At 26.4% G+C, this 16,753-nt stretch overlaps 1 protein-coding gene across 2 annotated transcripts in view; it reads left to right on the top strand.

The window, feature by feature from the left end:
• LOC111626354 (dynamin-like) overlaps nucleotides 1–16,753 on the top strand; it is a 116,909-nt gene that overhangs the window by 32,878 nt on the left and 67,278 nt on the right. For both annotated transcript variants that reach the window (XM_023369702.1, XM_023369703.1), the window contains exons 3-7: nucleotides 3,496–3,645; nucleotides 7,228–7,431; nucleotides 10,085–10,183; nucleotides 11,702–11,810; nucleotides 15,961–16,155. In XM_023369702.1, coding sequence (XP_023225470.1) covers nucleotides 3,496–3,645; nucleotides 7,228–7,431; nucleotides 10,085–10,183; nucleotides 11,702–11,810; nucleotides 15,961–16,155 — 757 coding nt within the window. The remainder of the gene's footprint in view (nucleotides 1–3,495; nucleotides 3,646–7,227; nucleotides 7,432–10,084; nucleotides 10,184–11,701; nucleotides 11,811–15,960; nucleotides 16,156–16,753) is intronic.

Raw genomic sequence — 16,753 nt, 5'->3', positions numbered from 1 at the left:
AATAAACATGCTCAATCTCATTAATCTATTACAGTAACAGCATAAGCACTTGGATAAAAATGTTGGTAAAAGTTGTGCAGCACTTTCAAATAATATTGCATTTCCAATACTTTAAACAGTACTTAGTATAATTGCAAGTGGAAAGATGTGAACATCAAATCCAGTGTTGATTAGCAGAGTTTTAGTTTACTAAAATTGAAATAAAAATTAAAACTACATGTATATAATGCAAAACTGAAACTCAGGAATGAATAAAACAAAGTTAGTATTGATTCAGAAGAGTTTAGCAGAGAAAATGAAGAGATTATAAGCAGGTTACAGTGATATACAACTTATTTTACTTGCAATAAATACTGATTCTGTTGACATAAATTTGTCTCAAGTTGTTTATTAAGAAAAAACCTTTGATTGAACACACAGAAATTAAGGCATGTCTTAGATTTGAGTAAATACAGTAGGTTATAAGCTTACAGATAAGTAATTCATATTATGTTTAAACTGAAAAGCTAAATAATTAAAATTAAATAATTATAACTCATTACTTTCAATATAAAAGACTAATCACAGTAATTAATCTACGAATTTCATTGCAACAAATTATTTCACAAATAATTTACATTGCATTAATGCCATCATATTATATAAATTTATTAGCTATGCTAAATAAAATTCTTTTCTAAAGAATTATGCATATATAATAAATAACATTCATATTAAAAAATTTAAAACAAAATATTCTTTCAAATTTTTCTTAAAATAATTTTAATTTATTAAAATAAATTGAATTTACTATTAATTTTTTCATATATAAATCTTACCATATGGTGAATATACTCTCAAATTAATTGGAAGTGATGAAATTCCTTTGTTACTACCAGTACATCTATCTGTTTCATCTTCAATTTCCTTGCGAATAGCATCAAAATCTGTAAATTTTTTACCTCTGCAATGAAGAAATTCACCCCATTCTGAAATCACAATTTCAAAGATTAATAATAATATTTTTAAGTTACATTGTAAATTTTCATATTTGTGTAAAAAATATTTCAAGCTATTAGAAAAAATGCATCTGTTATAAAATATGTTAATGAGAAATCAATGTTAAAATCACATGCAAATTGGAAACAGTCTAATTCTAAAAAATTAAAGTTTTGCAAGACAGTAAAACCTTGGTTGTATGTTCTGTACTTATATATTATATTTTACATGTCTCAGCTATGTCTCACATAACCTGATCTTATTCTTTTGTTTATTTTTTTCACTTACGTTTAATTTATTGGCCCCAATACCATACAAAAATTCACTTATGTTTTCTTGGTTTTTACTTTTTACCGAGTTGAAATAAAGTACTTTTCAATAAATTGGAAAATTTAAGTTCTGGATATGTTTGTGTATCTCAACCTCTAATTTATAATTGCTTAACGATTTACTACTGTCTTTCATAAAGCAGCTCTTCTTCACTAGTAAAAAATCCAGCAACAAGCTGCATAACTTTCCTGGCAAGAGTTAAAATTGTGTCTGTGTGCCATCTGTTATGAGATTTATTTTAAAAAAACTTTTTCTATTATTAATTAATATGCATCTATGTCCTTAATTTAATCAAAATTATTCTTTCAATCACTATATCAGTGTATTTCTATTAATAAGACTTATCATACTGGTGCATAAGATTACAGCCTCACAGTTACACAGATTAAAATTGTTTTATTTTACAATTACCTGTAATTGTAAAATAAAACAATTTTAATCTGTGTAACTGTGTTAATAATTAATAATAGAAAAATTTTAAAGAATAATTTTTCTATTATTAATTATTATAAAATGGCAAAAAGCTTAATTTTGAGGGTAGAGATGAGTTTTATAAAAAAAAAAAATTGTAAATGCTAATATCAAATAAAATCTTCATTAAATCTGATTCCACTCAAGATATGGCATGTGACCTCCTCTATTTCCCTACCCCTTGACCTTCAATCACAAAAATTTAACAGCATCAATCTCCTAATACACAAACCTCCTTGCAAAAATTCAGAAATTTTCAACAAAAGACACAGGAATTAAGCTTCAAAGCAGGTGAACAAAATTGTGCCTCCCCACATATTAACATCCATACATTAAAAAAAAGAAGTTTTTTTTAATGTTGACTTTCCAAGATTTTTACAAATGACTTTCCAAGATTTTTACATTTTTGGACTCTGGTTCTTGAAACATCAAGAAATACAAACAGAAAAAAACTTCTTTTTTGTTTGTATTTCTTGATGTTTCAAGGACCAGAGTCCAAAAATGTAAAAATCTTGGAAAGTCATTTGTAAAAATCTTGGAAAGTCAACATTAAAAAAAACTTCTTTTTTTTAATGTATGGATGTTAATATGTGGGGAGGCACAATTTTGTTCACCTGCTTTGAAGCTTAATTCCTGTGTCTTTTGTTGAAAATTTCTGAATTTTTGCAAGGAGGTTTGTGTATTAGGAGATTGATGCTGTTAAATTTTTGTGATTGAAGGTCAAGGGGTAGGGAAATAGAGGAGGTCACATGCCATATCTTGAGTGGAATCAGATTTAATGAAGATTTTATTTGATATTAGCATTTACAATTTTTTTTTTTTATAAAACTCATCTCTACCCTCAAAATTAAGCTTTTTGCCATTTTATAATAATTAATAATAGAAAAATTATTCTTTAAAATTTTTCTATTATTAATTATTAACACAGTTACACAGATTAAAATTGTTTTATTTTACAATTACAGGTAATTGTAAAATAAAACAATTTTAATCTGTGTAACTGTGAGGCTGTAATCTTATGCACCAGTATGATAAGTCTTATTAATAGAAATACACTGATATAGTGATTGAAAGAATAATTTTGATTAAATTAAGGACATAGATGCATATTAATTAATAATAGAAAAAGTTTTTTTAAAATAAATCTCATAACAGATGGCACACAGACACAATTTTAACTCTTGCCAGGAAAGTTATGCAGCTTGTTGCTGGATTTTTTACTAGTGAAGAAGAGCTGCTTTATGAAAGACAGTAGTAAATCGTTAAGCAATTATAAATTAGAGGTTGAGATACACAAACATATCCAGAACTTAAATTTTCCAATTTATTGAAAAGTACTTTATTTCAACTCGGTAAAAAGTAAAAACCAAGAAAACATAAGTGAATTTTTGTATGGTATTGGGGCCAATAAATTAAACGTAAGTGAAAAAAATAAACAAAAGAATAAGATCAGGTTATGTGAGACATAGCTGAGACATGTAAAATATAATATATAAGTACAGAACATACAACCAAGGTTTTACTGTCTTGCAAAACTTTAATTTTTTAGAATTAGACTGTTTCCAATTTGCATGTGATTTTAACATTGATTTCTCATTAACATATTTTATAACAGATGCATTTTTTCTAATAGCTTGAAATATTTTTTACACAAATATGAAAATTTACAATGTAACTTAAAAATATTATTATTAATCTTTGAAATTGTGATTTCAGAATGGGGTGAATTTCTTCATTGCAGAGGTAAAAAATTTACAGATTTTGATGCTATTCGCAAGGAAATTGAAGATGAAACAGATAGATGTACTGGTAGTAACAAAGGAATTTCATCACTTCCAATTAATTTGAGAGTATATTCACCATATGGTAAGATTTATATATGAAAAAATTAATAGTAAATTCAATTTATTTTAATAAATTAAAATTATTTTAAGAAAAATTTGAAAGAATATTTTGTTTTAAATTTTTTAATATGAATGTTATTTATTATATATGCATAATTCTTTAGAAAAGAATTTTATTTAGCATAGCTAATAAATTTATATAATATGATGGCATTAATGCAATGTAAATTATTTGTGAAATAATTTGTTGCAATGAAATTCGTAGATTAATTACTGTGATTAGTCTTTTATATTGAAAGTAATGAGTTATAATTATTTAATTTTAATTATTTAGCTTTTCAGTTTAAACATAATATGAATTACTTATCTGTAAGCTTATAACCTACTGTATTTACTCAAATCTAAGACATGCCTTAATTTCTGTGTGTTCAATCAAAGGTTTTTTCTTAATAAACAACTTGAGACAAATTTATGTCAACAGAATCAGTATTTATTGCAAGTAAAATAAGTTGTATATCACTGTAACCTGCTTATAATCTCTTCATTTTCTCTGCTAAACTCTTCTGAATCAATACTAACTTTGTTTTATTCATTCCTGAGTTTCAGTTTTGCATTATATACATGTAGTTTTAATTTTTATTTCAATTTTAGTAAACTAAAACTCTGCTAATCAACACTGGATTTGATGTTCACATCTTTCCACTTGCAATTATACTAAGTACTGTTTAAAGTATTGGAAATGCAATATTATTTGAAAGTGCTGCACAACTTTTACCAACATTTTTATCCAAGTGCTTATGCTGTTACTGTAATAGATTAATGAGATTGAGCATGTTTATTATAGTGGATTGATTAAAGTGGACCATTCCATATACGAGGTGGATTGAAAAGTTTCTGTAATGACAGTGGAAACAAAATAAATTATTTCCAAGTTACAATTTATTTTTCAACATAATCTCCTCAAATCTTAACACACTTGATTTAATGTTTCTCTGGCTTTTCGATTCCCTCCCAGAAGTGATTTTCTCCAAGGCCCCAAAATAGCAGTTTACAGACTCAATCATCTCTTCATTGGACCAAAATCTCTTTCCAGCTAGGAATGTTTTGAGTTTTGGGAACAGGTAGAGAAGTCTGAGGGAGCTAAATCCAGTGATATTGGGGATGTGGAAGAATTTCAAACTTAATTTCTGCCAGTTTTTTCTGAACAGCTGTACTTGAATGAGTGGACACATTGTCATGGTGAAACAGCACTTTTTCCTTGATCATACCTAGGCATTTTTTCTGGAATGTTGCTTTGAACTTGTCCAAGTGTTTATTAATATTTGTCCATAGTATATTGCCAGTGACAGTTTTTTCTTTTTCAAGTAGTCAATTAACAAAATTTCTTTGGTGTCCCAAAAAACTGATGCCATCACCTTGCCAACCAAATGAATGTTCTTCACCTTATTTGGAATATGTTTACCCTCTCTAATCTGCTATCTTGATTGAATTTTTGTTTTGGTGTGTAATTGTGAATCCAGGTCTCATCCATTGTCATAAATCATTGCTTGAAATCCATTGGATTTCTTTTAAACAATTCCAAACTCTTGACAGAAAGTCTAACTTGAATGCATTTTTGCTCTTTCTTGAGCAATTGTGACACTCATCTTGCAGACAACTTCTTTTAACCCAATTTGTTATGCAAAATATGAACTACTCATTCATAGGAGATGCCCACGGCTTCCTCAATTTAAAGCACTTTGATTCGGCAATCTTTTAACACCAAGTTGTGGATTTTATCCATAATTTCTGGAGTGGTAGCTGTTTTTGGATGTCCTGAATGTGGTTCATCACTTGTATGTGTGGAGCCACACTTGAATTCTGAAACCCAAAAATTTACCATGGAAAATGAAGGAGATGAATCACCAAGAACATTGTTCAACCTGGATTTGATTTCCATTAGTTTTTTTCTTCAAATGAAAAAATTTGATAACTGCTCCTTCAATTTTCTTCATGTATGAACAGGCATTTTCAATGCTTATAAAAATCTAACTGTTGACCAGATCAATGTGAAACTGGAGTTAATACATATGAAAGATTTGCTAATGCAGTGTGGGAAAAATATTTCCAACTCACTCTCTAGCAGTGATTTCAGAAACTTTTCAGTCTGCCCTTGTATTAATTACATCAAGAAATGTATGGTAAAAGCAAATTTTCAACAAAAGTATGACAAATTTTTAGTGACATGCATTGTTAGCAGATATCATAATGTTGAGTTTGTACAGTACAAGCAGTGTGTGTGTGTGTGTACAGTATTGACAAGATTTAAGATATTTAATAAAACATTAACCAGAATAACTATCCCAAGATGGTTTCTTTTTGTAGTAACATAAAAACTTTCTTAGACAAGAAGTATCCTGGTTGATAGTACATACAAAGATGATCCACATTATAGAATTGAAATAGTTGAAATACCAACTAGTGGAAACAATGACTTGCCTCCAAAACATGCTGTGAAACACTTAACAAGAAGTCAATTACAGGTTAAATATGTGCTAATAAAGACATCCATACCAAAGTTTACTAAATTTCTTAAGTGCTTATGACTTTGTGATTAAAAAGAAAACTTTGAGTTCCTATATTCACTACAAAATAAAAATATTTTTCCATTTTTGTCATGGATTTTTTTCTTTCTGAAAATTAAATATTTTAATCAGTTAAAAATTAAATATACTTTATTTTATGATAAACAAAAGTTATATTTTTGTATTATGAAATAATATAAATAATAATTTCACCTGTAATGAACTAATCAAAATCTGATTTTTTGAAACTGAAACAAAGCAATTACTCCATTAGATAACTGTTTTTAGTGACAATTATTTAATGGAGTAATTGAGAAAAGCACTTTATAAGTCAGAAAGTGTTTTGTCTGTGATCAAAGTTCAATGCAACTTCATGACCATTAAACATTTTTTGTGCAGATATGTATGGTTCGGCAAGTCCAATGTCGTGACAAAGCCAGATTTTTGAAATTTGAAATTCAGCTGTGAGATATTCTGGGTCAAATTTCTCCATGTAAACTCTATGGGTTGATTGTCAGTTGTAGGCTTGTCATGTGCTACATCTCAATTGAGTTTATAATATACTGTTAATTAACATTGGTCTCTATGACAACTTTTTATTTTAATTACATGCATTTAACATGCATGTTGTCATGACTAAATTAACTTTTGAAAAGTTGCACATGTGGATGTTTTAAACATTTCTTGATGTTTCTGAAGAGCTATGATGATGGACATGCACATCCCCCTCCCATACTTTCAGGTTTTAATTAAACTGCTTTAGACAGAACATTAGAAGCAAATCGCCACATTTGTGTTTTTGTGTCAAGCCAAAATTGAAAACTCTATGCTGTGGCACTCAGTTTTCTTTTCCTAGAAAATACCTAGTTATTTTATTTCAATCAAGCAAATTTTATTATAAAGAATTCTATGTATTATATATAGAATAAAAATAGATTTTATTACTTAATAATTTAATTTTATAATAAATAATTATTATTATTTATTATAATTGTTCAGATTGTTAACATTTTAATATAGCTTTTCTTTTTCCAATACAGTTTTGAATTTAACCTTAATTGATTTGCCTGGGTTAACAAAAGTACCTGTCGGTGACCAGCCTCCAGATATTGAAGTTCAAATTAGAGAAATGATTTTATCATTTATTCGGAAAGAAAACTGTCTCATTTTGGCAGTGACACCTGCAACTCAGGATTTAGCAACATCAGATGCATTAAAACTTTCAAAAGAAGTAGATCCAGAAGGTAATGTATAAAGATCTCACAATTTTATCTGTTTTTAAGTAATATAATTTTGAAAAATTGTTAATATTTGTAATACCGTTTATTTTGATTGTTTATTTGTTATAATAATTTAAATGATTGTTTTTTGTACTTTGTATTATATCAATATTATTAGGAGAGGCCATTAGTTTTTTAATCCAAGAAACCTGTATAAAATAGATCTGATTACAATTCATCAATTCTAATTCTAATTGAAATTACAAAATTCAAACTACATTTTTGAAAGACATTACAGAACTATGAACTTTGAAAATGAAATCAATCGGTCAATTTATTCTGTCATATGAATATTAATTATCGTCACAATAGCAATTAAATGATTATGCCTTTTCTAAAATTGTAACTTTGAGGACATACCTAAGTTCAATGACAATGCATTTAATGTTTTAGGAGATGGTCCCACCCCACCATCCTTCACCCCAATCTCACAAAACATGATCACTAAAAGCATTTAAAAAATTTTTTAATATATTAAAATTATTTATTTGCTCATATTTTATGACCATAATTTTTTTATGAAACTATGAGCACTAAGTTGGCTCTATGGAGGACTTATCACACACTATTAATGTGACTGGAGGGTCAGCACGTCTTTAGTGCTTGTCAGGATTGGCACCACTGTGTCCTGAATGACACGGAAGCCGAGATGGCATGTTGATTCAGTATTAGAATCAACATGCCCACGCAAGCAGCGCATGCATGGGCAATTGGATTCAGGATGGAGGAGGTTTGAGAGATGGAGTACCGGAAGTGAATCACTCGGATGCCAGGTTAACTAAACAGCCATTTATTTGTAAAGGAAAATACATTGTGTACAATTTATATCGCTAATGATTTATAATAAATCAAACTAAAATAGGTCACGATATTTCGAGAGAGTTTACAGTGGTTTGCAAGTCAATAAATACCAGGAGTAGAGGATGTCCACAAAGTGATGATAGATTTCATTGAGATTTTCATTGAGACTATGGAGACCGTTATCGTTCTTGAAGGGTTCAGAAAGTTCTGGATCGGAAAAGTCTGGGTCAAGGTCATCGTGAAGGTTTGTCCTCACCGGTGCTGTTGGTCGAGGCTGAAATCCGATCCAGTAAAATTTTGTACAGGCACAGAAAATTTTTGAAGACTAGTCCAAGAGGAACGGGTGACAACTGACTCTTCAGCCGTCAATTTTAATATCAGCCCTATATTGCCCAGCTAAGGGGTCAGCAGATCACAGGAATGTGTCATTTTTGCCTTTAAGAAAGTGTAAGTGGAGATTTTCTTGGGTGGTAGATTCAACAACAATTATTGAATAAGTATGACAATATTGATGATATATTAGATTCTCATATTGACATTGTTGGTGTAATCACACATAAGTAGGTAGACACCAGTTTATTATGATGATGGTATGCATTTCGAACAGGTTGTCTGTCTTTCTTCAGCCATATTTGTTATAATTTGGTAGGTTTACAGGATTCTACAAAATACAAGTGGTTTTTCATTACAAGCATTTGGGTTTGTGATTAAAATAGTTCATAATTACATTTTTATACATACTTAAAAGGTACATTCTATTTTGTTGCTAATGTGTGGATGACTTCATTTTTGGGATTTTTCACAGATGTTATATTATGTTTTTGGTACAAATGGCAACTAGAGATTAAAATTGTTGCTTAATGAAATTAATTGTAAAGTAAGTACTATGGTAAATGAACGTAATACAAAGTTATAAACAAGATCACAGTTACAAAAGTAAGAGCTGTTTTAAGAAAGGCCAACCCAAATGTTTGTAACAAAAAAACTTGTATTTTGTAGACTCCTGTAAACCCACCAAATTGTAACAAATATGGCTGAAGAGGGACAGACAACCTGTCTGAAATGCACACCATTGTCATAATAAACTCGTGTCTACCTACTTCTGTGTGATTACTTCGACAACATCAATAGTATGTAATAAGCCCCCCATACAGCCAAAATTTAGTACTCATAGTTTCATATTGTAACATAAGGACAAAAAGCAATTACACCAACATAATTTTTTTATTTTTATTTTGAACCTTACATTTTTTAAATCCTAAAATGACAACAAAAGAATTAACAGGAAAATTAAATAATGTATTTAATATAATTTTTTATTATATAAATACTGTAGGTAAAAGTGTAAAATGTTTTGTTCAGAAGGAATTAAATCATTTATTTATTTCTGTATTTCTAAGCATGAAAAAACATCTATATACCATATAAATATTGTATAAATTTCATTTTTTTAATTTAATATTGTTTTGTTTTATGTGTATATAATCGCTCTAACATAATGTTAATGTATCATAATTGAAATAAATATGCAAATTTGTATACTTTAATATTTTCATGATAAATATTCTTTTTTGGAAGTTATTATCTATTCATAATGTTCAATAATTATATACTGAATAGTGAATAACATTACTTACAAGTAATATATTGTAGTAATAATTCAAATTTGCACAAAAAGATATTTTCTAAGTAAAGAAAAAAAATCTTTCTTGTTTTAGGAAATTGTTTTAATGGATTTTGCTGTATAATTATTTATAATTGTTGAAAACAGTTTTTAGGTTTTTTATATTATATTCTAATAATATGCTTAACTTAGGATTACGTACAATTGGAGTAATTACCAAACTAGATCTAATGGATGAAGGAACAGATGCAAAAGATATATTAGAAAATAAATTATTACCACTTCGACGGGGTAAGAATATAATAAAGATTAAATCTTTTCTTATTAGTTATTTTATTTTTATGAATAGTAAAAATTAAATTATTTGTATTTTTTTTATACATGTATTAGTTCTTTTCAAATAAAATAATATACTTTTTTCCGAATGAAATAAAATAATATACTTTTTTCCGGAATAAAGAAAAAACTCGGCAAATAGAAATCAGGTGTGTTTCTTAGTATAAGTAACTAATATTACTGAGAAGGAGAAAGATAAATATATATATGTATTTATAAATAATATCAAACATATATACATACATACATACATACATACATACATACACAAAACTTCTTATACTGTATATAAGAAATATATATATGTATATATATGAAAAGACAACAATGTGACAACACATCTGTTCACCTCAAGGTAAGTGACTCTCTATTCTTTATAAGGTTGTCAATCTCATTTCAAAGGAACAAGATTACAAAAGTAAGTTGTACAAAAATATATACAGAATAATAAAAATTAAAATATGATATATATATATCTATATATCTTATTTAATTTTATATATANGTTGGATAACTGAAAAAAATCGGATAACCGAAAAGAAGGGAAAAAATGCATTATTAGTATGGTATATTAGGATATTAGTATATCCCATGTAATTAGTTTATTAGTATATCGCTATTAACCAACTTTGCGTTGAATTTTCATCGATGTTTAGTCTAATAAATTTTTTTAAAATTGTTAGAAAGTTGTGTATGTGACCTTTGTCTTTGTGATCGTTGCGCCCTCCCCTCTGCTATGTGTGGGGTCTGTTATGTTCGTCAAGGGAATTGTACTCTGGTCCAGTATAGTTTAGTTTGGAATGTGTGCTGTGGTCTAACGGACATCGCTTTCTAGTTCTCTCCACTTTCTTTGTGTTACCTTCGACATTACCCTCCATTATATCCAAACCCTGACAAAAATAATAATTGTCACTATTGTATCGTTAAAAATTATTTTTAAATTATTGCTCACAAAACAAACAACCACTCATAATTAGAAAATTAAGTCTCGTTTAAATACTAGCCTCCCTTCAATGGTCAAGCCGTTGATGCCAGCTAAAACATGCAAAAATTTAACAAAAATAATATTAAAGTAGCCAAGACATAGCCAAATATTGTAGTGCCGCATCACTAGCGGACATTTGAAATTTGCTGACTAGAACAGTCGGTTAACCAATGTGACAGTTAATTGGGGTTCGGATAATTGATGCTCTACTATACAAAAATTAATTGATAAAAATTAATAATTCTTTTGTCTTCTATGAATTTGTTTTAAATACAGAAAATTTCCAATATAATTTTGAAACTATATTGAATCATATAATGTCATATGATTAAAAATGTAATTAATAAAACTAAATTCTTTTTTAATTGTAATTATATTTAATATATTTCAGCTCTCATCTAATAAATAATAGTTAAATGTTTTAACTTGCTAGTGTTGAAAATAAGTAATCAATGATATATTTTAATTATTTTGTTTTATAAATTTAGGTTATATAGGTGTTGTAAACCGAAGTCAAAAAGATATTGAAGGTAGAAAAGATATCAAAGTGGCTTTGGATTCAGAAAGAAGGTTTTTTTTAAGTCATCCAAGTTATAGGTAAGTTTTACATTAGTATAGTTTAATTTGAAAAACAAATATTCTACATATTTTAAAAGTAAAATAATTTTTAAACAGTCTGATTTTTTTTTAACGCAGCATTACCATCTTCTATTAAATATTAGTTACCACTATAAAATCCTAATATAAGATTACAATCTGATTTAATCATTGGAGTCATTGATGTAAATGGCAGATTGAAACAAACTGTGGATACAACTGATGTTATACTTTCAGTGTAAAATAAAAATTGCAGAATTTCTGCAATTTTTGCTTAATTTTTATTTTTAAAAAAATAAATTGATTTACTGATAAGTTTATAAGTTTTCTGAACTGATTAGATTGAATATAATCAGTAGGAGTGATTATTATTGCTTCAATATTTCAGGAAATAGAAAACTGATTGTGACAGTCACTTTTCAGAGTCACAAAAGATGGGATTCACAAATACTGTATATATGATGAGGTTATAAAACCAAATTTTAAGAATTTTATCATAAATTATTCATAGTCAAATTTGAAAAGAAATGTAATTTTCTGCATATAATATTTTATTGTAAGAAATAATGACATATTTTTAATGGAATAAATTTAAATAAAGTTGAATGTAAAAAGAAAATTAGTCTTTATTTATAGTTATATTTATTTATATGTTTATTGTAAATGTAACTTACAATAAACATAGCAAATTACTTTATTATGTGAAAAAAAGGATGTACCAGTACAACTAAATTATAAACGTTTAGCAATAATGTAACAATAATAATAATTTTATGAATCATCTAAACAACAGATACTATTTTGAATTTGATAGTAATATTTTTCCTTTAGAAAAATTTATTTAATGCTGATGTTTGTTAACAACAAAGAAATTTTAATTTGTATAATTAAAAATTTAAATAAGTAATAANTATATATATATAATGTGTGTGTGTGTGTGTGTGAAAAGATAACTTGTTAATGACTTCTCATTATTAAATTATGTTGTATATGTGTGTGAGTATAATATATACTAAAAACACAAACAAACAAAATAATTACATACAATACAGTAGAGCATCAATTATCCGACTCAATTGGGGATTCAGGTTGGTTGGATAACTGAAAAAAATCGGATAACCGAAAAGAAGGGAAAAAATGCATTATTAGTATGGTATATTAGGATATTAGTATATCCCATGTAATTAGTTTATTAGTATATCGCTATTAACCAACTTTGCGTTGAATTTTCATCGATGTTTAGTCTAATAAATTTTTTTAAAATTGTTAGAAAGTTGTGTATGTGACCTTTGTCTTTGTGATCGTTGCGCCCTCCCCTCTGCTATGTGTGGGGTCTGTTATGTTCGTCAAGGGAATTGTACTCTGGTCCAGTATAACAACTTCTTTTAACCCAATTTGTTATGCAAAATATNTAATAGTTAAATGTTTTAACTTGCTAGTGTTGAAAATAAGTAATCAATGATATATTTTAATTATTTTGTTTTATAAATTTAGGTTATATAGGTGTTGTAAACCGAAGTCAAAAAGATATTGAAGGTAGAAAAGATATCAAAGTGGCTTTGGATTCAGAAAGAAGGTTTTTTTTAAGTCATCCAAGTTATAGGTAAGTTTTACATTAGTATAGTTTAATTTGAAAAACAAATATTCTACATATTTTAAAAGTAAAATAATTTTTAAACAGTCTGATTTTTTTTTAACGCAGCATTACCATCTTCTATTAAATATTAGTTACCACTATAAAATCCTAATATAAGATTACAATCTGATTTAATCATTGGAGTCATTGATGTAAATGGCAGATTGAAACAAACTGTGGATACAACTGATGTTATACTTTCAGTGTAAAATAAAAATTGCAGAATTTCTGCAATTTTTGCTTAATTTTTATTTTTAAAAAAATAAATTGATTTACTGATAAGTTTATAAGTTTTCTGAACTGATTAGATTGAATATAATCAGTAGGAGTGATTATTATTGCTTCAATATTTCAGGAAATAGAAAACTGATTGTGACAGTCACTTTTCAGAGTCACAAAAGATGGGATTCACAAATACTGTATATATGATGAGGTTATAAAACCAAATTTTAAGAATTTTATCATAAATTATTCATAGTCAAATTTGAAAAGAAATGTAATTTTCTGCATATAATATTTTATTGTAAGAAATAATGACATATTTTTAATGGAATAAATTTAAATAAAGTTGAATGTAAAAAGAAAATTAGTCTTTATTTATAGTTATATTTATTTATATGTTTATTGTAAATGTAACTTACAATAAACATAGCAAATTACTTTATTATGTGAAAAAAAGGATGTACCAGTACAACTAAATTATAAACGTTTAGCAATAATGTAACAATAATAATAATTTTATGAATCATCTAAACAACAGATACTATTTTGAATTTGATAGTAATATTTTTCCTTTAGAAAAATTTATTTAATGCTGATGTTTGTTAACAACAAAGAAATTTTAATTTGTATAATTAAAAATTTAAATAAGTAATAATTAGAAAAAGTTATTTTTAATGTAATAAAAATCTAATGATTAATTTAACAAATGAGCAAATAAGTTAATTATATGAATAATGAAAGGAATGACAATTTTCATGTTATATAATGAAAAAAATAAAGCGCATTCTTGCATTAAAAAATTTAAATTACATAATAATTGAAAAATAAACCAATATATTAAGAGGAATTTTTATTTCTAAAACTTTATTCATGACAAATCTTTAATGGTGTTCATTAATATTAATATGCTATTAATTGAAAAACATTATATTATATTGGTAATGAGTTTAAGAGTAATTTAAGTTTAATTAAGATCAATGAATTCAAAATAATAACTATAACATTATAATGAATAGAATTTTGATATAGTAATTTTTTTAATTAATATCAAATAATGGTTTTAAAAAAAACTACAAAATATTAGTTAAGTATTAAATAAATTAAAAATTTCAAAATTTATTCAGACTATGACTTTATAATATGAATGAAGCAATTGTATTTGAATATAAAGTTCAGTACAATGGTTTGTTCATATTTAGATATTCTTATAGTTGATTTTATAATATAAAATTTGTAAACTTCTATAATTTTGTCATCATTATTACTAGTTAATCTATTTTTTAAAGTTACAAATTTTTCAATTTTTTTTAATGAAAATAATTGAAACTTATTACTAAATTAACAGAGTTTATTTTCTGAAGCTAGTTCGTACAATTATTAAATATTTAAAAATCCTTTTTTTATCTCCTTATCTCCTTTGTAAAGTTAAAAACTTAGAATCCATTTCTTTGAGTAATTTTATTATTTTTGTAGAAACTAAAAACCTTTACTTTTAGATAGTTTGTCTATTTTGTTTGGACATTCTGCATATCCACTTAAGTTAAATCTTTATCTAATTTCTAGCAAATGTTTTTGTTATACTACTAAGCAATTTGCAGAAAATTGGAAATTTCTAGTGCAAAATTTCTACTTTTTACTTTAACATCAAAATCAATATGTTATAAAGTCTGTTGCTTCATATCAAATGTTATATATTGCCCACCTTTTTTTTATATATTTAAATACTTAAGAACTTATTATTGATTTTATAATTTTAATATTTACAATTTTGTGTATATTAAAAATAGATACAGGAAATCTCCAACTTTTGGACACACACATTCCTATGAATGTATACAGAAGTCACAGTTATATTTAAAAAAAAATTGTTACATGTTATAAAGAGAGTACCATCCCCAGAGAACTAAAAAGAAAAATTACAAAATTTCTTATTAAGATAGGAAAAAGTTTTGCTTTTTTTGCAATGAATATGTTATATTGCATAAAATACTATTTAAAATATTAAAATCATTGATTAAACAAAAAAGACAATAAAAATTGATTTTCACAAAATAATTTGTGACCAAAACTGCCAAAAAGTGCTAGTGTACAATAGCTCAAAATTTTTGTCAGCTAAAGTATATGAAAGTATGAATTTGATGTAAAAAAAATTTTTTTTTGAGGATCAAAATATGTATGAAAGAACAAGTTGCTCAAAAGTTGAGACTACTTGTAAGCTGAATTAAATTTAAATTTTTAAAATTTAATTATTATATTTTATTTATTATTTATTTAATAAATTGAAAATTTTAGGCATATGGCAGAACGTATGGGAACACCATATCTTCAAAGAGTTTTAAATCAACAATTAACAAATCATATTAGGGATACTTTACCAAGTTTACGTGATAAACTCCAAAAGCAGCTGATTTCAATGGAAAAAGATGTAGATGAATATAAGAACTATCATCCAGATGACCCATCTCGTAAGACAAAAGCAATGCTCCAGTAAGTAAAATATTTAAATAAATTTTAAGTTATAATAATTAATATATATTCTCAAATTTAAAAAACTTTGGGTGAATATTAAGCAAATTTTAATAATTTTTTTTTCAACATAAAATAGTAGTGAACAATAACATTCCTTATTTCAATCCATTCAATGAAAAACATCTGCACCAATAATTAGTCAATTGATATTTTATAGTTTCAAATAAAAGTATTTATGATGATTTTAATGCATTATTAAACTATTGTATTTAATAGTAACATGATAATAATAACATGATTATTATTCTAAAATATTATATATATATATTTAATAGTATATATAATATTTTTTTCATGCAGGGCCAATACCAGATATTGAAAATATTACCATTTAATAAAGTGTACTCAATTCACTTATCAAAATTTTTAGGATGTTTGATGAAACTCACTTTCCTTCATTTTAAAATGGGTGTACAGATGGTGTGTGTCAACCTGTATATAATGTATCAACTGTCTGTAGCTCAGTGGTCTTCAGTTTTGTACACTACAACAAGATGCCCTCTATTTTGAAATTTACCACATTCTTTGTCATAGCAAGTCACTTTCCTTTCTCAAG

This window comes from Centruroides sculpturatus, unplaced genomic scaffold, assembly GCF_000671375.1.
Source record: "Centruroides sculpturatus isolate CEXI.00-Female unplaced genomic scaffold, Cexi_2.0 scaffold26, whole genome shotgun sequence".
Lineage (NCBI taxonomy): Eukaryota > Metazoa > Arthropoda > Arachnida > Scorpiones > Buthidae > Centruroides > Centruroides sculpturatus.
Note: the sequence above shows the minus strand (reverse complement) of the source record. Positions and strands in the feature narration are given on the sequence as shown.